General features: G+C 37.8%; 1 protein-coding gene across 4 annotated transcripts in view; it reads right to left on the bottom strand.

Annotated features, from left to right (window-relative positions):
* Positions 1–4,077: 4,077 nt before the first annotated feature.
* The window catches only part of GFPT1 (glutamine--fructose-6-phosphate transaminase 1), a 62,333-nt gene continuing 39,611 nt past the window's right edge, over positions 4,078–26,799 (bottom strand). For 2 of the 4 annotated variants that reach the window (XM_009237222.4, XM_054548113.2), the window contains 9 exons: positions 24,800–24,895; positions 21,028–21,125; positions 17,324–17,444; positions 16,778–16,935; positions 8,497–8,611; positions 8,107–8,234; positions 7,063–7,230; positions 5,711–5,872; positions 4,078–5,031 (listed from right to left, as the gene is read on the bottom strand). In XM_009237222.4, coding sequence (XP_009235497.1) covers positions 4,987–5,031; positions 5,711–5,872; positions 7,063–7,230; positions 8,107–8,234; positions 8,497–8,611; positions 16,778–16,935; positions 17,324–17,444; positions 21,028–21,125; positions 24,800–24,895 — 1,091 coding nt within the window. In that variant the 3' untranslated portion in view covers positions 4,078–4,986. Of the gene's footprint in view, positions 5,032–5,139; positions 5,873–7,062; positions 7,231–8,106; positions 8,235–8,496; positions 8,612–16,777; positions 16,936–17,323; positions 17,445–21,027; positions 21,126–24,799; positions 24,896–26,799 lie in introns of those variants that run through there. The other 2 variants (XM_063713653.1, XM_063713654.1) reach the window with 1 other exon arrangement.

The following is a 26,799-nucleotide window of genomic DNA, read 5'->3' as shown; positions in this document are numbered from 1 at the left end:
TACAATTTTTAACATAACTACAAATGTGTATACGCTTCAAATATTAGCAAATTGCTTCAAAATGAAATTCGAAGCAAGTTTTTGGTAATTTATTCACAGTTCAGGCTTACTCACTGGACTTAACAAGACATGAGGAAGAAATGACCAACTGGCTCAGAAAACTAAACATTCACTTCAAAAATCACAAAACTGAAACAAAGATGATTTTAAAATTTCCACTTCTCAAGAAGTGTAATTTAAACAAATACCAAAAGCTTTATTTAAGCAAAAACACATTCAACCACATAACATTCAAAAAGCTAACAGGATCATTTCTACATTCATTCTGAAAACAGTGTAGTAAGAAAGGTAATTTGAGAATTTTCAAAGATGTTCTCGCTAGCCATTATTTATGGTAATTACATACCATTTTGATGTCAAGCTATTACAGACTTAAAAGTTAATACAGCATAATTTTACAATCGTGCTTTCACTATGATTTTTATTTTAACCCTGGATATTATTGGTTTGAAGCTAATATTATCAGTCCTATTGGTTGTCACTGTCACAGATCTGAAGATATGTTTAAATTCATCAAGCTAGGAAGATATCAAAATATTAACAATCTTCAAGTATAGTGAGAAAAAAACTGATTTAAGTGTTAACATTTCTAAACTTGAGACTAACAGCAAAAACAAAGTAATCTGAAACCTGTTGTTTCCATGGGCAAAATACTCTGCCTGGTATTCTTGTACAAAAAATTTACTAAATATGTGAATATCATAAAATGAAAATATCATTCCCTTCCATTTCTTTGGCCTTCACAAATTCAATGTGACTATGATCCTTTTCAATAATACTTTCAATGACATTGTGCTTCTTTAGAAAAATCACTTAAGTTGTAGCATACAATAGTTAACGTTAGTTCTTTTATTGCTATGGTATATGCTAATTTTTTTAAAAGGGGAAAAAAAAACCCAAAGAACTTCTTAAAATGTTTGTTAAAGCAAACATTTCAGTTGGTTTCCTTTCTTTGAAGAATAATAGAAATAAATGTCAGAGGAGTATTACTAAGGAGCCAGAACAAACAAACAAACAAACAAAAAACTCCTTTACTCCCATCCTCAGAACTAACTCAGGACAAGAGATCTATATTCAAAAAGATAAAACAATCTCATGTCAGTAACTACCTCCTATGAAACCTAAGAGAGAAAACCTGTAATAGCTCTCTTAACCAACAGCCCCATCTGCACATCACCAAGCGCCAGTTCCCTTTGGGTAGCAGTAATGCTTGTTTTTCATCTTTGCATATTAAGGACTGTTGTTAACAGATTTATGGGTCATTTGTAGCTTACTTTGCAAATACCTTTCACTTCTTATGAAACACAATATGCCCCCAAACATGGACCATTATTCAAGTAGACAAAATCACTCACTCACAGCAGTTTAACAACCCACCTCCACTCCATCTTCCCATTCTCTCACCCTATGCCTTCCAATGAACCTAGTCTTTGTTCGTGATGAGTCCATCTGGGGACAAATACTGCCTTAATGATGATGTAATTTTCAACGTCTACCACAGTGACTTTCCCATAATAGGTATTAATAAACACTTGTTGACATAGTTATAATAAGCTAAAAATAGTTAACATTAATTTTTCTCTTTATCTTTTATTCTTATGGCATAGAATTTATTTTAAAAGACTGAAAAACTGATTCCAATGTAATAATCATTTACTGGGCCACATGCTAGATGACAGACATGCCTCCCTGCCTAAAAAGGGCTCAAAGGAACTCTCAGTTATACATGAGTGAATTAAAACTTTAAATGTACTACAAGAAAGAACTTTTTATATGAAGGATTCTTTATGTAGAGTATCTTTTTTGAAAAATCAGATTTTCTTATCCTGTATTACACTGGTTTTAATTGGGCATGCTCACTTTAGTGGTGTGCCTCATTACAATGTCTCTTTTGTGTTAAGAATTAACTTATAAAAGCATTTAAAAATCACTACATCAAATGGGATAGAGAGTAAGAAGACAGGAGAGAGAGGAGAAACCATGTTTTTTGTTTTGAGTCAGGAGGGTCTCACTCTGTCACTCAAGCTGAAGCACAGCGGCACAATCACAGCTCACTGCAGCCTCAACCTCCCAGGCTCAAGTGATCCTACTACTTAAGCCTCCCAAGTTGCTGAGACTACAGCGCAAGTCACCATGCCCAGCCAATTAAAAAAAAAAAAATTTTTTTTTTTTTTTTTTTTGAAAGAGTCTTGCTCTGTCACCAGACTGGAGTGTAGTGGCGCAATCTCGCCTCACTGCAACCTCTGCCTCCTGGGTTCCAGCGATTCTCCTGCCTCAGCCTCCCACTCTGTCACTCAAGCTGAAGCACAGTGGCACAATCACAGCTCACTGCAGCCTCAACCTCCCAGGCTCAAGTGATCCTACTACTTAAGCCTCCTAAGTTGCTGAGACTACAGCGCAAGTCACCATGCCCAGCCAATTAAAAAAAAAAAAAAATTTTTTTTTTTTTTTTTTTGCTCTGTCACCAGGCTGGAGTGTAGTGGCGCAATCTCGCCTCACTGCAACCTCCGCCTCCTAGGTTCATGCGATTCTCCTGCCTCAGCCTCCCAAGTAGTTGGGACTACAGGCGCATGCCACCATGCCCAGCTAATTTTTGTATTTTTAGTAGAGACAGGGTTTTCACCATGTTGGCCAGGATGGTCTCGATCTCTTGACCTCATGATCAACCCGCCTCGGCCTCCCAAAGTGCTGGGATTACAGGCATGAGCCACTGCGTCCGGCCAAAAAAATTTTTGTAGAGACCAGGTCTCACCATGTTGCCCAGGCTATTCTCCAACTCTTGAGCTCAAGCAATACTCCCACCTCAGCCTCCCAAAGTGGAGGCTGGTATTACAGGCTGAGCCACTGCACCCGGCAGAGAATCCATGTTTGTTTGGAAAATATCACTTCTTTGTTCTTGATTTTGGTTTTTGATATTCAGTTTAGAACTTACCCTAGCTTTCAGTATGTTTGTGTGTGTGTGTACACATGTGCTTTATAGAAAGACACACACAGAGGGAGACAGAGATTATGCAGACTAATGACTGACTTCACATATTAGTTTTAACTTAGAATGCTGAATCATACTTTAAACTATAAGAAATGCTACAAACCCACACAAATTGTGTTTGTAAAATGTTAATATACAAAACATAAGAAATGACACTATACACACACTAGCTGACTTACACAAAATAATCTTAGAAACAATTAAAGTAGATTAATATAGCTATAATAGCCATATATTATATATAATGTAGTGACCCTATTTTATTCTTAAAAAGATCAGGTTTCTAGTCACCATGTATGAAAGTCCTTCCAAATTACCTCAAAATATAACAAATCTTTCTCTAACCCTAAGACACAAGCAGAATTCTATGCTTCTCTGGCAACAACAATAACTATTAGAAAATCTTAACCTCACCAAGAAGTTCAAACAAGAAAAGAAAGAAAAGAAAGGAAAAGACAGCTTACTTAAATAATTGTGCTAAATAGCTTACCTTCACAATTTAAAAGTAAAAACCTTTGAAAAAGAAGGACTGTACCAAAAACAAACACACTCTCCTATAGCCCTGAAGATCTGGCCAGAAAAGCTCCATTAAGAAATTATTACTCACAATTTTGGGGGTATCAAATAATAACATTCTACTTTAAATATTTTAATCCAAATTGTCAACTTCCATTTCTGACACTTACAAGCTGAACATACCCCAATATCACTCACTATTTATATCTTCTTTATTCCTAAATATATTTCAGGGGTAGAGCACAGAAAATACAGAGAGGAAAAATACCTAGGATATAATACTAAATTTGGTGCCTATCAGTGTAAAGCATACATACCTTTTTCTGAGCTTAGCCTACCACATATACTTAGAGTGAAATGATGAGGTCAACGACCTGCAAATCTTCCAAACAATCACAAATAACTTCTAAACTGGCACTAAGGGACTAGTTTTACGCAACAATACAGTGAAGGAAAGTTAAAATTAATTACAGGAAATTCTTCCTTGTGACAAAGTTGAAGAGAATACTGAATATATCAATATTAATTTAATAGCAGCTCTGTGTTGTGATTTTAAAGAACAAGATAAAATATGTCATTCAGCAGTCATTTAAAAAATAAAAGACTACAGATACAAGGAAATAAAAACCACTTTTAGGAGATGAAAACACAAAGAAGTAGGATACCCAACATGTACACATCCCATCTTCAAATTTAAAGTCATATTGTCAGTTGTCCAAAGCAGCTCAAATTTAAAGTTTGTGCTATAAAATTGTGCAAATATGTTAAGGATTGAGACCCACCAATGCACTACTGTAATATTTTGCTTCCTAAATTTCTTCCACCTACAGATAATAGACAAGTCTGAGAAACTAAGGCTAACCAAACTTAGATATAAATCCTACCAATAAAATTTCAGTTTTAAGTTTTACAGTTTGATTTAAAAACAAAACAGAAACAAATTTCAAAATAAATCGTATCTTCTCTTAAAACTTGGCAAACTTTCCCTAACTGTCCAAGTATGAGCATACACTGCCACTGGCTTTAGATACTCCAATTAAATGCACCACTCTTTCACTGGTCGGAATGAAGTATGGTGAAACAAGTACCAATTTTTAGAAACATATTGTCTTCTCAGATTGAAGTGGAGGGTCCAGAAATGCAACACCCAGCATTCTTTAAAGAAAATAATAGCTAGAATCTTTCTGATACAGATTCCAATATAGATTAAATTATTCAAAGTCCTCCACAAATTACTGGGAAAATATAAGAGGTAACTTCACAAAAATCACATATTGAGTGGAATAATTATAACTGATATATAAATAAGGATTTACTAAAAAAAGGCTTCAAGGGGTGATATTTTAAATCAAGGTTTTAAATACAAAAGGTGTCTTGTGTTGCTTAATCGTACAGTTTCGTACATTTTGTATAGACATTCTTCACTCTACAGTCACAGATTTGGCAAGATTCCGTGGGAAATCAACCTGCAAAAAGAAAAAAAAAAAGCAAGATTTGAGAGATTATATAGACTGGGGAAGGGGGTGGTTACTATAAGCAAATTATTTTTGTTTATAAAAACAGAAAACAATACGTTCATTAACCATCTTTATTACAGACTACAAAGAATTAGGTTAGAAAATATAATCACATAATGTGTCCTGAAAAAAACTGAAATTGGTTAGGAAAAAGCATTCTAAAGGTGCCAGTTCACACAGAAAGAGCTACTGTGGTCCTCTACAGAAGTAGTAGCCCTCATAGGGGACACTAAAAACAAAAGCACAATGTTTTGGTTGCCACAATGGCTGAGAAACCAGGAATGCTACAAAGTCTTCAATGTGTGGGACAGTTCCAAACAAAAAAGTATTGTCCTACCAAATGCCAATAGCTGCCCTATTAAGAGATATGAGGTTATATTAAGAAAACAGGTGGAGACTACCCAAGGTGAGTCACGATCTTGGAGGTGAACCCCAACGTTCCTTCAAGTTCTATGGGTAAGAAGATGTTGTGATGTAACCTACAAATTGGGCCATGAAAATACAACAGGTGACAGATATATATTTGATAGATTTCTCAAACACTATTGTTAAAAATTTAGGAGAAAAAAATCAGAATGTATCCAGGTAAAAAACCATCCCAAGATTTCTGCAGTGATAGATGACTTACATCATAGCCTCTCAGCACAGCAAGGTGGAAAGCCAGCAACTGTAAAGGGATCACGCTGAGAATGCCCTGCAAGCAGTCCACCGAGTGGGGCACCTTGATTGTTCTTTTTGTGTTCTTAATGGTCTCAGTATCCTCCTTATCACAAATTACCACAGGCCGCCCCTAGGAAAGAAAATCACACACATACACAACATCACTGGTGGGCAAAGGCAGGGCTATAGCTTATGAATGTGCAAAAATTGCAATGCATAATCCATATGAAGCCTCACGGACAGACTTCTTTAAATTCCTGTGTAGTAAATCTGATTGGTATTACTTATAGTCAAGGAAACAGAAGCGTTATGGGATCCAGTAATTTGTTTAAACTCATGCAACTAAGAAATACCAGGCTTAGTACTTGACTGCAGGTTTGCCTAATTTCAAAGCTCAAGTTCATTACCACCACATCGTGCTTAGGGAATAATATCTTTTGGAATTTATATAAAGCCAATTGATCTGAAGAAAACTCAATTATATAATATTAAAACCTAGATGTTAGATTTCCCCTGAAATATATCACGTGTGTGTATTTTTTTTTAAATTTATTTTATTTACTTTTTTAGAGACAGGGTCTCACTATGCTACCCAGGCTGTATTCAAACTCCTGGACTCAAGTGATCCTTCTGCCTCAGTCCCCAGAGTAGCTGGGACTACAGTCATGTGCCACTGCACCCAGCTGAAATATATACTTAAAAATATATTAAAATACATTTTTAAATGTTTTAGAAGTATTAAATTAAAAAAGAGTAGCATATGTTAACTAAAAGAAGACAGGATGTGGAGACCAAGACCTCAGTTCTGGTCTTGGTTCTGCCCAATATGAGATCTACGACCTTGGTCTTCTTAAAGCTCTAAGCATCTGGGCCAGGCGGGGTGGCTCATGCCTGTAATCCCAGCACTTCGGGGGGGTGAGGCAGGTGGATCACTTGAGGTCAGGAGTTCGACACCAGCCCGGCCAACATGAAACCCCATCTCTACCAAAAATACAAAATTAGCCAGGCGTGGTGGAGTGTGCCTGTAATCTCAGCTACTCAGGAGGCTGAGGCAGGAAAATCACCTGAACCCAGGAGGCAAAGGTTGCAGTGAGCCAAGATTGTGCCACTGCACTCCAGGCTGGGTGACAGAGCAAGACTCCATCTTTAAAAAAAAAAAAAAAAATTCTTAAGTATCTGATTCCTCACATGTAAACCTCAAAGGCTGTATTCCAAAGTAAATGAGTTAACACGTGAAAACATGTTTTGTAAGTCATTCAAATAAGCTAGCGTGACTCCCCTCTTTGATCCCCAAGGTGTTCTCACAGTCCCCCGACTTACCTGCCGAGCAACCACTTGCTGAAGAGCATTCTGACACTTAGCATAAGTGTGATCTCTCATGATGATCATGATCACAGGCATCAATTTATCCACCAAAGCCAGAGGCCCATGTTTCAATTCACCAGCAAGGATGCCTTCAGAGTGCATGTAAGTAATTTCTTTGATTTTCTAATAGGAAAGAACCAGATTTGTCTTCAATCCACTTTTCAAAAATCCATGTTTAAGTAAATATTATAAAAAGCATCTGATATGTCAAGCCACTGTCTATCTATCCAAAAGTATTAAAGGACCACTGATCTATAAATGTATCTAACAAGTTAATAGATCACTATTTCTATATTATCAACAAGTAATTGGAAGTTTTAAAGCTCCACCAGGACTTTTTAAAGATTTTAGATTATCATGAACATATTCATACTTCTGGTTAACCCTTTTTTTTTTTTTTTTTTTTTTTTTTTTTAAGACAGAGTCTCGTTCTATCACCCAGGCTGGAGTGCACTGGTGTGATCTCGGCTCACTGCCACCTCCACCTCCACCTCCTAGGTTCAAGTGATCTTCCCGCCTTAGCCTCCCAATTAGCTGGGATTATAGTCATGCATTACCACATCCAGCTAATGTTTTTGTATTATTAGTAGAGATGGGGTTTCACCATGTTGGCCAGGCTGGTCTCGAACTTCTGACTTCAAGTGATCTACCTGCCATGTCCTCCCAAAGTGCTGGGATTACAGACGTGAGCTGCTGTGCCCAGCTTGACCTCAATTAAATTTCTTATCTAGAGAACTTAATCTTTATTCATATTTGAACAAATTAACCCAAGTTACTTGCTAAATCCAAGTTTGTCATGCTAAAATCTACTCTTTCTGATTTTCACTTTTGAACAGAGTTCTCTGTTGCACTTTCTCAAAGTAAACAAACCACAATGCATAAATACAGAAGCACTTTCAAAAGTTCTACCTATTTCATTCATTTAATGTAAAAATATATGACTATGTGTCAGGTCTGCAGGTCAATGGACTGATATTAATTAAAACTGAGAAAACTTACCAGCGCCCCTTCAAGACAAGTAGCATAATGATAGCCTCGTCCCATTATCAGAACTGACTTCTGATGATAAAGTTCTGTTGCTAGTTTCTGAATTTCGTCATCCATGCTCAGTACTTCCTTAATCATATCTAAGAAGTAATATTAGCAAAAAAGGACAATAAACCAAACAAATAAAATAACAATATATTGGTAGCAAACAACAAAAGACCAGTGTTTCTATTCCTCTGTGCTATCAATCAGTATGGGTATTTTTTTAATACATCGGAGCAAACGTAGAAAGATCTTATTGACTAAATAGCTACAAGCCACAGCTTCAAGGATAAGAAGAGAATTTTACCTATTACCCACTCCCTTAGACAACAAAAGTATAATATATGAGTATCTTTGTACCAGGCAGCCGTTTCAATCCAAGCATGATCTCTTTGCGTCTTTCTTGCATGGAGATCCGATCATCACACATCATAAGGGCGAACATCACAAGGGATACAAACTGGCTGGTATAAGCCTGAGACATCACAAAAAAGCAGGACAATTAGTTGCAGCTGCATCTTAAGAATTTAGAACTTTTAATTTTAAAAAGCTGAAAATAAAATTCCCATTGGTTTTAGAGTATATATTCTCTATCTTTTAAAACTACGTTAGGGCCAAGCATGGTGGCTCATGCCTGTAATCTCAGCACTTTGGAAGGCCGGGGCGGGTGGATCGCTTGAGCTCAGGAGTTCGAGACCAGCCTGGGCAACATAGCGAAACCCTGTCTTTAAAAAAAATACAAAAATTAGCTGGGTGTGGTGGTGTGCATCTGTGGTCCCAGCTACTCAGGAGAATCACTTGAGCCCAGGAGGCAGAGGTTGCAGTGAACCAGGATTGCACCACAGCACTGCAACCTGGGACAGAGTGAGACCCTGTCTCCAAAACACAAAAATAAACTACCTTAGTAACAGTGAACTGAACCAGTACTTGGGAAATCTATCACTATTCTCCTTTTCTGAATCTTGAACAAATGACTCAACCTTTATTTCTTAGATACAAAAGCCAAACACCTTAAAACCCATTGAATGCTTATAAAATTCCTAATATCCCTAAGAAAGGAAGGAAAAGATGAGCAAATCAGCATGTGCCTAACCACATTTAGTTTTTGGTGTAAATCAAAAGGCAAGTGCTTGATAAACTCTCCTTGGGGTACTTGCACTGGTATTGCTGGATTTTTTTTTTAATTGCTCTTTGATTTCCACCTTTGCCTATTGCCTGTTCCTCACTCCCAGTTTTATGTTTTAAGTTTTCATTAAAAAAAAAAAAAAAGAAAGAAAGAAAGTACAATTGTAGAAAAGTAAACAGAAATAATAATCTTTAATCTCATCTGTTAATAGAAATAATTACATTAATAATATGCTATTAATCACACTTGTGAATACTGCCTTAAAGTTTTTACTGTTTTTCTTTTCTTTACATAGTTAAGAAAATTATTTTCTTACAATTTTATAACTTGCTTTCACTCCTAAATAACAGTAGAAGTGTAATCCTAAAACCGAACTCTGTCAAGTTACATTATAAGCTTGAGCAGTTTTCATCTCTTTAGGCCTCAGATACCCCATCTGTTAAATGTACATGACACTTAAAAGATTATCATGACAATTAAATGAGACAAATGTAACATTCACTTCTGTATAATCCCTGATATACAGGCTCAAAACATACTATAAATTTTATTGATGACAGCTTCAACTAAAAGACAATTAGTTTCTTAGGATACAGAATTGAATGTATAAAACTCACAATCCTACTGCCAAGACTATTTTCATTCTTACTAACTTTATGTGACTGTGAGATGTGCCTGTTTTGTCAAGTTCTGTGAAATATTGAGAATTATCTCTTTAGCAAACTTTTACCATTTTGACTGCTGGACAATGAACCTTCACTACTATTTTAGCATACATATCTTGAATCCTAAAGCTAAGCTTTTTTTTCATGTTTGTTGACCATTTATATTTTCTCTTTTGACAACTGACTTTGCTGTTCCTCACCTGTTTTTCAACTTGAGTTTGTTTATTCAAATTGGTTTTAAGAAGGTAGTTATTGTTCAAAACAAAAAAATTAGACAAATGCTACATTAATGTTTGGGTGGTCAGATTCTACTTTGAAGTCTAGTTTGCAGATATGCCTACAGATTTTTAGAGTTTACCACTTTCTTATTCTGTATCATTAACGTAATATTTTAAATTACTATATATGTTACCATTTTTCTGGATTTAGTAATAAATCTGCATTTTTGGTTTGATGTAACAAGGGTTTTAATGTAATTTATGTTAGATTTTGCATTTTTTTATTACTGTTATATTTTAACCTGACTGAATGACTGATCTAATTGTATTAGTATTGTGAATAATCATGTGAAATGTTTTGAGACAGAGTACTATATTTCTGAATATAATTTTATGGTTTTTTTCACTTACTAAGAACCTTTCTGTGTGGAAAACTAAGACAATTGCTTTCTGCTGTATAATCTGGCATTCATTGTAGATTAAAGCTTATTTTTCTGTGAATAAAACGTATTCAATAAAATACTATTCTTTAAAATTTAAAAAAAAAAGAAGGTAGTTATTGTTATGTCTCAAATATTTTTTCTCATCGTGGACTCGACCTTTTATATTGGTGCTGACTGACATAATTTTTTAACTTCTACGTAGTACTTTTAGACTCAGATAATCCTTCCACATCCTACATAAAACTAAGTATTATTAAATTTTATTACTTCTGTTGTTTTCATTGTTCCTTTTTATTTTTTTAACATTTTCCTTTTTAGTCTGTTTGAAATTAATTTTAGTGCAAGTTGAAGGAACACTAATTCTAACCCAAGATATGTCATTTCTTTACAAAACAATCTTTCCATTTAAAAATATGGCATTTTCATCAATTTGTGCTAGGAATTTAATGCTATTTCCCTCTATTTATCACTTGGGCCACACACTCTAAATTTTTACCCCTCTTATTCATTGTTTACTTTTTTCTAGTAAGTCTTTCTTTTTTTTTTTTTTTTTTTTTTTTTTTTGACACAGTTTTGCTCTGTTGCCCAGGCTGGATTGCAATGGCGTGATCTCGGCTCACTGCAACCCCAGCCTCCTGGGTTCATGTGATTCTCCTGCCTCAGCCACCCCAAGTAGCTGGGATTACAGGCGCCCGCCACCATGCCCGGCTAATTTTCTTGTATTTTTTTAGTAGAGACGGGGTTTCACTATGTTGACCAGGCTGGTCTTGAACTCCTGTCCTCAAGTGATCTGCCCAAAGTGCTGGGATTACAAGCGTGAGCCACCACGCCCAGCCTCTAGTAAGTCTTTCTTAATGGTAGTTCTGATTTTTTTTAATCCAATAGTTATTTTGAAAAACATTTTTATGTTTCAGATATTTGAGGCTTTTATTTACATCTCTTTCAGTAGGTTATTGTGCTGTTGTCAGTTACGGTGTTAGATATAATTTTAGCTTTAGGAAATTTATTCTGAGGGTTGTGTGTGTGTGCGTGTGGATTATATGCTGAATTTCTATTACTCTTCTCTTGATAAGGGATTACTCCATTAGTGATTTCCTGGCATGATGTGGATAATGAGACTCCCTCTATAATAAAATCACAGTCTGGTAACTCCTTATCACCCCAATAGTTAAATGAGACTCCCTGTTTCCTCCTGCTGGACTTCCCAGCCTCCAGCTGCTCACATGGTCCTCCACAACTGCCTCCCTGTACACCTATTATATTCCACCAGCAGACCGGAATCTTTTCCCATAACACTAAAGTGAATTTGGAGTCCTCTGCCTCCAAGACTAATGAGCACATCTATATTCTAAATTCCAGACTCTTCCAGTCTACTTCTTTCTACTGTGGTTTACTTTTCAATAAATCAATTAATCACAAAACATACTACCAGGTTAGAGGTATCTTGGACCCCTGGAATACTTAAACTGTTTCCAATCCAAACTGATCAGATAATGAGTATTCCAGTTCCTGTAGCCCATAACTAAAAATGTTATTCTACAAACTAGTGTTTATTTGTTTGAACTGAAACCATCTGAATACTAGTTTTTAAGTACAAATATTAAACGGAGCAACTTTAATCCATATGTTTTTCCATTGCATTGCTATTACAGTTTAATTTCTAATTTCAATTTCATATTTTTAATTTCATCAATACATACCAGGAAACCAATTATGAGGAAAAATAAGCTATACCCTACATTCAGAATCTACTGAGGTTTGAAAGAGTTTACCAGGAAAATGCTGACTCTGAAATTTTAAACTTGGTTTTTCTTTTTGTTCAGCCAAAAACAAAGTTACATTTTTATTTTTTTAAATCAACAAAAGTCAGCACTGTGGTGAAATTCTAAACACCTGCAACAACATATAAAAATTGCTGAACCTACCATTTATACCCATCAATTCCTCCAGCAGTATCAAATTGTCTATGGTCTGATACTATGAGAAACTCAGTAAGATCCCTCTAATCCTGACAGTTTCAGGCAAAGTTGAGAATTTACAGGCAAGATCACAGAATTCTTCTATGTGCTCCATCACTGGGCCCAGGGATTAGGATCAATAATCAACTTTTGGCTGGGCACGGTGGCTTACGCCTGTAATCCCAGCACTTTGGGAGGCCAAGACGGGTGGATCACGAGGTCAGGAGTTCGAGACCAGACTGGCCAACATGGTGACACCCAGTCTCTACTAAAAATACAAAAATTGGCCAGATGTGGTGGCAATTACCTGTAATCCCAGCTACTTGAGAGGCTGAGGCAGGAGAATCACTTGAAACCGGAGGGCAGAAGTTACAGTGAGCAGAGATCACACCACTGCACTCCAGCCTGGGCAACAAGAGCGAAACTCCATCTCAAAATAATAATAATAATAGTAATAATAATCAACTTCTTTCAATACCCATTAACATAAAAACTCTTATTTGCCACCTGGAATGGTCTGTGACTAAATAACCCAAAACTTATTGTAAGTAACTAAGCCCAAAATGTCTAAGACATTTGAATAAAATTACTTTAGAATCCAAGAAAAATGAAAGTAATACTAAATTGCCATACTTACTCAATTTTTTAAGAGTCATTTTTGAAAAAAATTAAAGTCTGTACTAAAAAGATGCTAATTTCTTATACAGGTGGTAACCATTGGGGTAATGGGTAAAAAGTATGTAAGACTTCTCTGTACTATGTTTGCAACTTCCTATATAGTTATTTCAAAATAAAAAGATATTTAAAAAAATGATTTGCAGAAAGAAAGAACTAATGATACAAATAACAACATGAACAAATCTCAAAAACTTCAGGCTAGGCTAGTCCAATAGAGGGTCATTAGAACTCATTAGGATTAGAGTTACTAAAGTTGGTATACAATACCTCACTGCTAAATTTAACTGGCTTTATTTAAAAAACAAACTTCAGGCTAAATGAAAGAAGCTACACACACAAGACGTGTTATACAATTCCATTTACAAGAATTTTCTAGAAAATGCCACAATACAGCAAGAGAAAACAGTAGTTCCTGAGTATGAGGCTGGAGGGTAGGAGTGAGGATTGACTATAAAGAAACACAAAGGAGTATTTCAGGTGATCATCTTCTAAAACTGGATTGTGATAACAGTTGTACAGCCAAATGAATTTACTAAAACTGTACACTTAAAATTGGTGAATATGCTACGGTAGAAACTAGATGGTGGGTATACCAATGCTAATGTAAAATTTTTATTATTTTTTTTTAAGACAGGGTCTCACTCTATCATCCAAGCTAGAGTGTAGTGGTGTGATCATGGCTCACTGCAGCCTCAAACTCCTGGGCTCAAGGGATCCTCGTGCCTCAGCCTCCTGAGTAGCTGGGACTACAGGCACGTACCACCACGCCCTGCTAATTTTTGTATTTTTTAGAGATAAGGTCTCCCTGTGATGCCTCGGCTGGTCTTGAACTCTTGGCCTCAAGTGATCCTCCCACTTCAGCCTCCCAAAGTGCCAGGATAACAGTTGTGAGCCACTGCACCCAGCCTGTACGTAAAATTTTTAAAACTCTGCTGTATATTTGAAAATCATCATCCTAAAATGTTGAGGCAAATTAAAGTTCTCATAAACAAAGGAATGAGAAATGTAAAATATATATTTCCCTTGGCAGCTCACAATTCCAGAAACATTTTATGAAAAGATTAAGTCAATGGCATCCATCCAAACAATCCCATATTCCACATACACCACGTTGTAGCCCTTGTTTCACAATCTGTTATAAATAAAGAGTCTCTGGGATTCCAATCCCCCAATCAAATCCTTAAGTGCTACTAAAGGTGGCTGGTCATTTAATCAGCCAAAGGATGGAAACCCAAGCACAAACATGTAACACGTTTTAATTACCATATGGAGAAAATTCAAGTTTCAGCACTCTGTAAATTACAGTGTTAACAATATCGAAATACCCAAGAAATAAAAATCTCACTCAAGAGTTTTTATGCCTGTAACCCCAGCACTTTGGGAGGCCAAAGCAGGCAGATCGTTTGAGCCCAAGAGTTCGAGACTGGCCTGGGCAACATGGTAAAACTCCGTCTCTACCAAAAAATACAAAAATTAGCCAGGCATAGGTAGTGGCCTGTACCTGTAGTCCCAGCTACTCAGGAGGCTAAGGTGGGAGGATCACCTGAGCCTGGGAAGGTCCAGGCTGCAGTAAGCCATGATTGCACCACTGCACTCTATCTACTCTGGATGACAAAGAGGAGAGACTCCGTCTCCAAAAAAAAAAAAAAAAGGTGGGGGCCAGGTATAGTGGCTCATGCCTGTAATTCCAGCACTTTGGGAGGTCGAGGCAGGCAGATCACTTGAAGTCAGGAGTTCAAGACAAGCCTGGCCAACATGGTGAAACCCCATCGCTACTAAAAATACAAAAATTAGCCAGGCGTGGTGGCAGGTGCCTGTAATCCCAGCTACCTGGGAGGCTGAGGCAGGAGAACCACTTGAACCCAGCAGGCGGGGGTTGCAGTGAGCTGAGATCGCGCCACTGCACTCCAGCCTGGCCAAGAGAGTGAGAGTCCGTCTCCAAAAAAAAAAAAGAAAAAGAAAAAGAAAAGAAGAATTTTTTTTTTCTTTTTTTTCTTTTATTATTATTATTATTATTATTATTATTATTATACTTTAGGTTTTATGGTACATGTGCACAATGTGCAGAAAAGAAGAATTTTTATGTAAGAATCACAAACTTTCTACAAAAAATTCTCTATGAGAATCTTTGAGGGAAAAGAATTCAAATGCGGTTATGTACACATTAACATTGTCTTCCACAATCCTTTAATTAAACTCAAATCCACCAATATCCCAACATCTTATTAGATAATCAGCAAGAAATATCAAACTTAAGCAGAAAAATATTGAGAAAACAAAAATGTGAAATCATAAAAAGTAACACATTGGGCAACATAGTGACACCTCGTCTCAAAAAAAAAAAAAAAAAAAAAAAACTAGACTGGTGCATCTGTAGTCCCAGCCACTCAGGCGGCCGAGGCAGAGATCACTTGAGCCCATGAGTCTGAGGCTGCAGGGAACTATGATTCCTGTCATTGCACTCCAGCCCCAGCCTGGGTGACAAAACAAGATCCTGTCTCTAAATAACAAACAAACAAACCTAAAACCCCAAAAAAACACTTGTGGAGGGATAACATCTCTTGTATTTATACAACTTTCTAAGATTTCCTATTTTTATTAGCCTCCTAAATTTATGCATATTCCAATTCCAAAGAGCAAAGTAGTCTTACTAGGCCTTCAAAAAACAGGACAGTACCTTTAAACCTCCCCAGAGCAATATCTAAAGAGAAAGATACTGTCATACAATACTCATTAAAAAAATTTTTTTAATTGCCAAATTTTAAATTTTTTTTTTTTTAGATGGACTCTCGCTCTGTCACCCAGGCTGGAGTGCAGTGGCACAATCTCAGCTCACTGCAACCTCCACCTCCCAGGTTCAAGTGATTCTCTTGCCTCAGCCTCCCGGGTATGCTGGGATTACAGGCACGTGCTACCACACCTGGCTAATTTTTGTATTTTTAGTAGAGACAGGGTTCACCATGTTGGCCAGGCTGGTCTGGAACTCCTGAGCTCAAGTGATCTGCCCGCCTCAGCCTCCCAAAGTGCTGGGATTACAGGCGTGAGCCACCATGCCTGGCAGTTGCCAAATTTTATACCAAAGGTGTATTCCTCCTTACAAACTTTCAGAGGTAGTATGTATATTTTTACATTATTTATTAGAAACCATAAATAGGTAAATAAAAATTCCAAAAATGGTTAAAGTGGATGTTTCTAATTTGTTTTCAAATTCCAGACTATACTTCATAAAAGAAAGGGATGTTATATACTTGTTATGTATCCTACTGTGCCCAGCAGGAGGGCAGTAAGCGATAGACAAGGATAGCCAGCAGAGACCTTTTCAAAATGGACTTACACTATATACATAAGTCCCTTTTAAACTCTATTAGGAAGAGGGAGAGAATGACAAATCTTTTATCTATCTGACCCTTAAGTCCTACAATAATTACAATGATTAGTAAAATGTGAGTTCTATAACTGCTAACAAAAATAAGATACAGACTAGTCTACAGACTAGTCTGCTTCACTGACACTATGATTAAATAATCATCAGAGAAATGAGTCAAGAATTTACCTTTGTACTGGCCACACCAATCTCAGGACCAGCATTAATATGAACTCCACAATCTGTCTCCCGTGATATGGAACTACCAACTGTGTTTGTGATCCCCACAGTTAAAGCTCCTCTCTCCTTACAGTACCGAAGACCCATCAAAGTATCTGCTGTCTCACCTGTGTAAAAAGTAGGGACAACCATAACACACAGAACAGTTTTAGCATATGCTGTTTCCTAGGAGCAAAAACAAATTGACCACACTTTCAACAGTATTACTTGTTTTAAATAAAATACAAAACATCTGCTTAATAAATTTATAAAACTTTAAGTAATATGGCTTCTCAGGATCTCTTCCTTCTCTGTCACTGAAAATCCAGCTCTCTGAACATAAAAGGTGTTCATTTTTACTAATTCATAAAGAGTTATGTAACATTAAAATAAATCTGTGTTCGTCAAGTCATCTGCAATGCCAGTTTACCTTTAAATATCAGCTTTTGGCACGATATGCTAGAATTATTAGAAAGAATAACTTTCCTTCCCTTTAAGTTTTTAAAATTAACACACCTGATTGACTAAGGAAAAAGCAAACATCATCTCGAAAGACTGGTGTATTTCTGTCCAGGAAGTCACTTGCTAGTTCCACCATCACAGGCAACTCAGTCAGCTCCTCAAGAACTTGACGTGTCTGCAGAGAAAAGATGACTTGGTCACAGAACTTTCCTTCAAATACTCTTTCATTGGACTTCTTTGGATTCAATGTATAGTTTTTGCTTTTTCTGATTACAAAAATGACACGTTAGAAAATAAAAACAACCCAGATTAAAATATTTTTTTAAAAAATCAAAATCCTACCACTTGAGATAAGCATGGCTAACATTTTACTATCAGTCTCTTTAGACAACTATCCATGTATACATTCTTTTTTTTTTTTTTTTTTTGAGATGGAGTCTCGCTCTGTCGCCAGGCTGGAGTGCAGTGGTGCCATCTCGGCTCACCATAACCTCCGCCTCCCGGGTTCAAGCGATTCTCCTGCCTCAGCCTCCCGAGTAGCTGGGACTATAGGCGTGCGCCACCATGCCCAGCTTAGTAGAGATGGGGTTTCACCATGTTGGCCAGGATGGTCTCGATCTCCTGACCTCATGATCTGCCTGCCTCGGCCTCCCAAAGTGCTGGGATTACAGGCGTGAGCCACTGCGCCTGGCCACATACATTCTCATAAGGAAACATACCCACACATATAAAACATTTTGAGAAGTGGAAAAAGCATGGCTCTGAGTCAGCTTGTGTGTTATCTCTAACTTCCCAATTCCTAATCTTTAAAATGAAAATTCATGTAATACCCATGTCAGTGAGGGGTTTCAAATCAGATAACAGATGTACAAATATATAGAGAAAAATTAAACACTTTAAAAGTACGTATTCATAAATATGACCATTTCCCAAAAGAAGTCAATATATTTTAGAAATCTTGTTTAAGAGGGCTCACTATTTTCAACCTTTGTGGCATGGGGCAGGCGGAATGAAGTAGGCAGCAGTATGCCTCTGTGCAAAAGGTAGTTTAACCTTCATTTCAGTAAATTTCCGTTCTAATTATTTTTACACTAAACATCGGAAAATCAAAAACAACAGAAAAATTATCTTTTAGGCAGCAAAAACTTTAAGCTCAACCAATGTATACATTTAGTGTTGCTTTAATTCTAACTCTGGAGCTCACCTATCCTGACAGCCTTTCACCAGTCTCTTCAGGCAAGTGGTCCTCCCCATCTCTCACCCATCTCAGCTTTCCTCCTTCTCAGCAATAAAGAACTTAAAGGTGCCCTTATTTCATAGCCCTTTTACTTTTGCTTGCCCACAAATTTGAACAGAATCGTTTTACTTGGATCCCCCAAAAATATTAAATAACTTTGATTTGGCATTTTTTAACAATACTACAACATCATGTAAAGAAAATCACTGAAGATAAAATGCTCCTATTTTTTATTATTCTTTTCCATTAATATATCTTATTATACATAATTAAGTTACCGACACTAAAATGCTAAATGTTTTCCCACAAATAAATGTAAACAAAACCTTTTCACCCAGTTTATAATATAAATGTTACATTGGAATCATATTCTTCAAAATAAAAAGATGGGGAAAGAAGAGAGAAAGATAGAAATCTGGAGGCTTACCAGATATTTAAAAGTAATAAACCCCAAAAAAGTAATCTCAAGATTTATCTGTGCTAATTAATAGTTTATTCTTTTAGTTGGGGCAACTTTTTTTTTTTTTGGTTAAAGATGGGGTCTTGGTTTGTTGCCCAGGCTGGAGTGTAGTAGCTATTCAGAGGCATGATTATAGGGCACCGTGGCCTCGAATTCCTGGTCTCAAGTGATCCTCCTGCCCCAGCTTCCGAGAAGCTGGAACTATAGGCACACACCACTGCACCCAGCTGCAAACAACTGTTTATAAATACACAAAATGACATATTTCCATCACAATAGAGTAACTTAATGCTATAAATTCCACTGAATGCCACTACAAAACCTAGAGAAAATTAAAATTATGAAAAGCATATTAAGTAGGCTATACTTAAATCATTTATGCCTAGTGTTCCATCCATTGGAACGCTAAGCTTGTGGGAATTATTTATATCCTACTGCTCAAGGTCATCACCAAGGTCTGATGATTTTTCACAAAAAAATTTTGCAACCTCTGGCATAAATGGGTTAAGAATGATTAGAGTGTAGTCAGTTATCATTCAGGATATAGATACTAAAAAAAAAAAAAAATGCAAATGTGTCATGAAACAACAACAAAAACGTAAAACAGGATAAAATAAATGGTACTATTTTGTCTGATAAACCACAGGGGGATTTCTAATGTTTGTTAACTACAGTAGTCTTGGCATCCACGAAACAACAAAAAATCTTACATTAGAGAATTCTAACAGAGTATATAATTTCTGCCCCAATGTTGTCTTAGCAATAGATGAAGCATTTAATCAAATTTTCTATTTCTGAATAGAGGGCTCATTCAGTAACAGATCTAAGCCACCACTAACGTGTTTACGTCTTTCTTCTTCCTGTTTTCAAAATTTTTTTTTTTTTTTTTTTTTGAGACAGGGCCTGGTTTTGTTGCCCAGGTTGGAGTGCAGCGGTGCAATCTAGGCTCACTGCAGCCTCACCTTCTGGACTCAAGTGATCCTCCTGCCTCAGCCTCCCAAGTAGCTAGGACTACAGGGAGTTGCCACTACACCCTGATAATTTTTTTTTGGTAGAGACGGGGTCTCACTATGTTGCCCAGGCTCAAACTCCTGGCATCAAGTGATCCTCCCACTTTGCCCTCCCAAAGTGCTGGGATTACAGGTGTGAGCCACAACGCTCAGACAAAACAATCACTTTTTTAGACCTCTACCCTTCAACATTACATGGACTTTCTGTTTAGGACCATACAATTTTGGGGAAGGAGGGGAGGAGGTATTTGGTGTAGTCTTAGAAAAGAGCAAAGCTTGTTGAGATGCAAGGGCAGGTGACCAGATAAGTTTCACTCACTGCTTAAATAAATGGCTCCTAATAAATATTTATGCCTCAGCAAATAAATAAATTATGACATGAACTTTGGAAATCAATCCTAAAAGCAGAAATTGAATGTAAAGGTCTTCTGTTTATAACAGTTGACATCAGCAGCACATAAACTGTCTCTTCCTAAGGAAACTACATGGGCAAATATTGGTCTTTTATTGGAATAAAAGACCCTCATATACCTATGCTTCTGCACTGACAATACACGTTTTTGATACTGAATTTCAGCTTCTAAAAGAACAATTTAAAGAATAAAATCTGATTAAAAAAAAAAGCAGACTACTTTTCTTTGCAGTAATGTGCCCACAAAGTAAAACTGCATTGAGGTTCACACATGATGCGGGCCATCTGTCTAGGGCAAGTGAACAATGCTAAGCAAAACCTAATGACAGCTCTTATACATGTAGGCAAGCTCCCTAGGCTACAAGTCTAGGACAGTAGAGAAACTCCCCCTCTTGGTCTTTCATGAAGTCTGCTGCAGGAGGTCTATCTGTATATCTAGGGTCCTTTTCTACAGATCTTCCACGGATAAATAATTCCAAGCAGCCGGTAATTTCTCTCCTTACCTTCTTTTTTTATCACAAAAGGGAAAAGACAACACATTAACAAAACATAGTTTTACACAGTATGTTATTAGACTACTACTTGGTCTATAGATATTCTCTAATATTCAACATAATTAAAATTTTAAAAAGCACTTACTGCTACACCAGCATGGTAACTTGTTCCACAAGCAATAAGAATTAAACGCCGGCATCTCTGGATCTCCTTTATGTGATCCTTCAAACCACCCAAATTCACTGAAATAAAAGTTTGTGTACATAATTATTTAGCAAAGAACCATGTAAACTAGGCAATCGCATTTTGTGAGTATCCACTGCCAATATGAGGAAGAATACTGCTGTTTTAAAGAATTAATATTCCTCTTGGAAAGCACAGTTCTCTGTAATTTTGAAAAGTAAATTAAATAAGTCACAACTTTACTGGCCCCCCCCAAACCTGTAACTGACCTTACTCACCTCTCTACATCCTCACACAATTACAGTATTTATTACATTCTATCTCAGTTATTTTTACATTCTTCTCTCTGAAAGTTATCTTAAAGGCAAAAGTAGAGGACACAGAAAACAGACCATTAGATGTAGAGGGCTGGAGCTGGAGGAGAGGTTGACAACAATAGGGTGCAAGGAAATTTTGGGAGTGGTGGAGCTGTTCTACATCTTGACTTTGTGGAGGTTATGATTATGACTATGTTGTAGAGGTCTGTCAAACTTAGAGTTATACACTAGGAATGGTGAATTTTATTATATCTAATTATGTCTCAATAAACCTGTCTGGGAAAAACATTATCTCAGTTATATTTATTTCCCCTCTGGTGCCCAGAAAGGTGCTCTGTAGAGTAACATAAACCCACTCTCCTCTCAGTCTTTGCCGTCCCCATTCCCCTAATGCTTCAGTCAAAATGCTTGATTGTTCTGATCCCTCCACATTTATCTTCAAACCCAGCATCTCTCCCTAGACGACAGCAACATTCTCCAGTTCTCTCTTCTGTTCTCCACCTCCTGTAGTCTGCTCTCCATATGCTACCAGAAGGATCTCTTACAGTGATCCTTTAAAAACATAAAGACCCTCCAGTGAAGTCTGTCCTCTTTTTCAGTTTCTATAGCTATTTACATGTTGTTCTCCATGTGTCTTGTCCAGAAATCCTTCCACACAGGCTAGTTTTCTATCTGTGAGAAATTCCCATTCAACATTCATTCAACAGGTCAACTAAAATTCCCTAAGCACCCACCAAGTAAATATAGTGGTCAAGGCACTGAGAGCTTCTGGACTCAAATAATTCCAAATCTGGCTGAGAAGAATGACAGGTACCTCCTCGTGGGCCTCATCCTGCTGCTCTCTCTGAACTATTTTCAGTCTGTCTACTCTGCCCCTGCTCTCTTCATCTCCTCATCTTCTTTTTTTTTTTTGAGACAGAGTCTTGCTCTGTAGCCCAGGCTGGAGTGCAGTGGTGCAATCTCAGCTCACTGCAACCTCCACCTCCGAGGTTCAAGCGATTCTCCAGCCTCGGCCTCCTTAGTAGCTGGGATTACAGGCTGTGAGCCACCACACCCAGCTAATTTTTTTCTGTTTTTAGTAGAGAGGGTTTCACCATGTTGGCTAGGCTGGTCTCGGACTCCTGACCTCAAGTAATCCACCCACCTTGGCCTCCCAAAGTGCTGGGATTACAGGTGTCAGCCACTGCGCCCAGCCAGTCCACCTTCTTTTTTATCTTAGTTAGTTATACTATAAAACCAAGGTACGTGTTTTACTTTTTATCTTTTGAATAATTATATGTTCTCCTTTTTGAATTTCAATAATGAAAGAAGGTATGTTTCTCTATTTTAAAAAATTAGCCAAGTAGAAAACAAAACCAAACAAAATACAAAGTGTCACTAGCTTCCCAAATAATTTATAATCAAATCCGAACTACTTACTTTGGCCTTCAAGTCCCATAAGACCTGTCTCCTGCTTACTCTGACCTAATATCCTAGCACATCCCCTCTTACTCAGGCCACACCAGCCAGACTGGCCTTCTTGCTGTTACTGCACTAGACCAAGCCTGTTTGTGTACTTCTGCCTACAGAGTTTTCCACAGACCTTGGCATTAATTACAAATATTTGGGAAGAAAGGAAACAACAGTAAAAGGCTGAATCAGGGTCATGCAAAGGCAAAGACTCAATATAAAAGCAAAGCAAAAAAAAAAAAAAAAAAAAAAGGCAGACCAACTACCAGAAAGACCTGTATTGCAGATGATGCCAAAGAAGGACATGGATGTAAGACAGTGAGATTAGCTGGCCACGGTGTTTCCTTAAAATTAGTCCTAGAAATTTCTGGTGGCTGAGGAGAGTTGGGATAGTTCTGAAAGGAGCTGCTCAAAGCTCTAAATGTGATGCTTTTGAGAAAAGCCTGATCCCTTTGAGATGAGGTAGGCCATCACTACAGGCAAAAGAAAGAATGCCTGATGGACAGGGGAGGGGATGGAGAGCACTTAGAACAATGAATACATGGGGACTAGTTTGGTTCAATAAATGACTAACAATGTGACCTTTGGCAAACTGAAAGCCTCAATCGCCTCATCCTAACAACAAAAAAGATGACAGCTATCCTGTTTTATTACAGAACTTTTATGTACATAATACAGATATAAGTACTCTTTTTTGTTTTTTGTTTTTTTTTGAGACAGGTCTTTCAACCAGGCTGCAGTGCAGTGGTGGAGTCAGAGCTCACTGCAGCCTCGATCTACAGGGCTCAAGCAATCCTCCCACCTTAGGCTCTTCAGTAGCCAGGGCTACAGGCACCCACCACCACACCCAGCTAATTTTTTAAAAATTTTTAGTAAAAAGGAGGTCAGGCTGGTCTAGAACTCCTGAGCTCAAGTGATCCTCCCGCTTTGGGTTCCCAAAGCGCTGGTTACAGGCATGAGCCACTGCACCCAGCCAAAAGTACTTTTTAAAACCGTGAACTTCCCAAAGTTTGTCTCATTTTCTTCCCTTATAAAACAAATCTTTTTCCTGACCTCATTTCCATAAATACCATAAAAGAATTTACTGCTACTCTCCCAGTTCTTCCAGCTCAACCATCTTCAACAACCCCCTCTGTCTACAGAGGCAGATACAATTCCTCTGGTGGTACATGCCTGTAATCCCAGCTACTTGGGAGGCTGAGGCAGGAGAATCGCTTGAACCCGGGAGGCAGCAGTTGCAGTGAGCTGAGATGGCACCACTGCACCCCAGGCTGGGCAACAATAGCAAAACTCCATCCTAAAAAAAAAAAAAAAAAAAAAAAAGGGTGGGGGAGTGTTGTACTCTCACCTCTACCTTAAAAATGCAGGAGGGTATAGGTTATCCAAAGGCATCAGGCAAATACCTGAAAGACCTCTGGGGAAGTTCACACTTTTACTTATTTATATACTCAGAAAGGAAACCTAGGCCAGGCAGATACACGTAAGCTGCCCAGCAACGGGACCATGTCTCATTCTTCTTAGAACTCACAGTGCCTAGGACAGTCCCTGGTACACAATGGGTGACCTACACATAAAATTTACCATTTTAACTATTTTCAAATGTACAATTCAGTGGCATTAAGCACATTCACATTGTTGTGCAACCATCACTACAATCCATTTCTGTAATTTCATCATCCCATAACTGAAACTCCGTACCCTTTAAACAGTAACTCCCCATTTCCCCTCCCCACAGCCCTTGGTAACCATTAATCTACTTTCTGTTTCTGTGAATCTGACTATTCTAGATATCTTATATAGGTAGAATCATACACTAAAGAACTTTTTCCAAGATGGCTGGGCTCCACTGATGGCTGGCAGCTGTAGTTGTTCTACAAGGCTATTAAGGGCAATTAACTTTCAGGTTGTTAATGGCACCTCCTACTGTCAGAGACACTGAAATAATAAAATAATTCACATGTAATTACCAGTATAGTCATCAAAGTTGACTCTTCCTCTCATTGTGTTCACGACAGACTCTGGCTGCTCAAATATTTCCTTCTGCATAAATGAACTGAAGTTGCCTACAGTAATAGAAATCACATAATTAAAACAAAAACAAATCAAATAAAAGAATTTGTACACAACTAAAAGTCTCTCTCCTTTAATATAATCTTGATAAATAAAATATAACAAAAGGTCATGCAATAGACATGACTGCCTAAAAGATTGGGTGAACATATTTTACTCTATGTGGAAAAAAATAACAGTAAAAGTCACTTTTAATTAACTTCATACTTGAAATGTGCAGTTAAAACAAGTGAACGAGACAAGCTTTTTTTTTTTGAGACGGAGTCTTGCTCTGTCATCCAGGCTGGAGTGGAGTGGCGTGATCTAGGCTCACTGCAATCTCGGCCTCCTGGATTCAAGTGATTCCCCTGCCTCAGCCTCCTGAGTAGCTGTGACTACAGGCGTGTGCCACCACGCCTGGCTAATTTTTTGTATTTTTAGTAGAGACAGGGTTTCACCATACTGACCAGGCTGGTCTCGAACTCCTGACCTCATGATCCAACCACCTCGACCTCCCAAAGTGCTGGGATTACAGGCGTGAGCCACCGCACTCAGTCAAATGGGACAAGCTTTAAGTTTTGGAGTGCAACCTACATTCAAACTGTAGTTCTATCCTTTACTATCTAAGCTGGGGAAATTATTAATCTATAAAATAAGAGACCAATTACTTCACAGTATGGATTGTAGTATGGATTAATAAAGCAAGAAATCTGACATATATAGAGAGAGAGTTATGCAATAAATGTTATTTCTTATTTTTACTTTTTTTTTGAGACAGGGTCTTTGTCACCCAGACTGAAGTGATCACCGCAAGATCACCGCTCACTGCAGCCTCGATCTCCTGGGCTCAAGCAATTCTCACACCTCAGCCACCTGAGTAGCTGAGACTACAGGCACATACCATGCCCGGCTCATAGTTTTATTTTGTTTTGGTTTGTTTGAGACAGAGTCTCGCTCTGTCGCCCAGGCTGGAGTGCAGTGGCACGATCTCACCTCACTGCAACCTGCCTCCTGGGTTCAAGCGATTCTCCCACCTCAGCCTCCCCACAGTCACTGAGACTACAGGTATGTGCCACCATGCCCATAATTTTCTTTGTATTTTTAGTAGAAACAGGGTTTTGCTATGTTACTGAGGCTGGTCTTGAACTCCTGAGCTCTGGCAATCTGCCTGCTTCAGCCTCCCAAAGTGCTAGGATTACAGATGTGAGCCAGTGCACCTGGCCTTTTTTTTTTTTTTTTTTTTTTTTAGTTTGTAGTAGCGACAAGGTCTCACTATGTTGCCCAGGCTGGTCTCAAACTCCTGAGCTCAAGTGATCCTCCTACCTTGGCCTCCCTAAGTGTTGAGATTATAGGCATGAGCCACCGTGCCTGGCCAATGTTAGTTTTTATTCCTACCACAATCCCATCAGAAAGGAATAAAATAATCCAAATCATAATAATTATAATAGTTAACAGAAGCAAATATTACATACAACTAAGTGTGTCAGACACTGTTTTAAGGACTTTACATATAGCAGCTTTTTTTTTTTTTTTTTTTTGAGACAGAGTTTCGTTCTTGTTGCCCAGGCTGGAGTGCAATGGCGCAATCTCGGCTCACTGAAACCTCTGCCTCCCGGGTTCAAACCATTCTCCTTCCTCAGCCTCCCAAGTAGCTAGGATTACAGGCATGCGCCACCACACCCAGCTAATTTTGTATTTTTTAGTATAGTCGGGGTTTCTCCATGTTGGCAAGGCCAGGCTGGTCTCTAACTCCCCACCTTAGGTGATCTGCCCGCCTCGGCCTCCCAAAGTGCTAAGATTATAGGTGTGAGCCACCACACCCAGCCATATAGTAGCTTCTTAATCCTCAAAACAACCTTAATGAGGCAGGCTCCATTATCCTCATGTTATATGTAAGAAAACTAAAGCACAAAGACAA

The sequence above is a fragment of the Pongo abelii genome, chromosome 12 (genome assembly GCF_028885655.2).
Source record: "Pongo abelii isolate AG06213 chromosome 12, NHGRI_mPonAbe1-v2.0_pri, whole genome shotgun sequence".
Taxonomy (NCBI): Eukaryota; Metazoa; Chordata; class Mammalia; order Primates; family Hominidae; genus Pongo; species Pongo abelii.
Note: the sequence above shows the minus strand (reverse complement) of the source record. Positions and strands in the feature narration are given on the sequence as shown.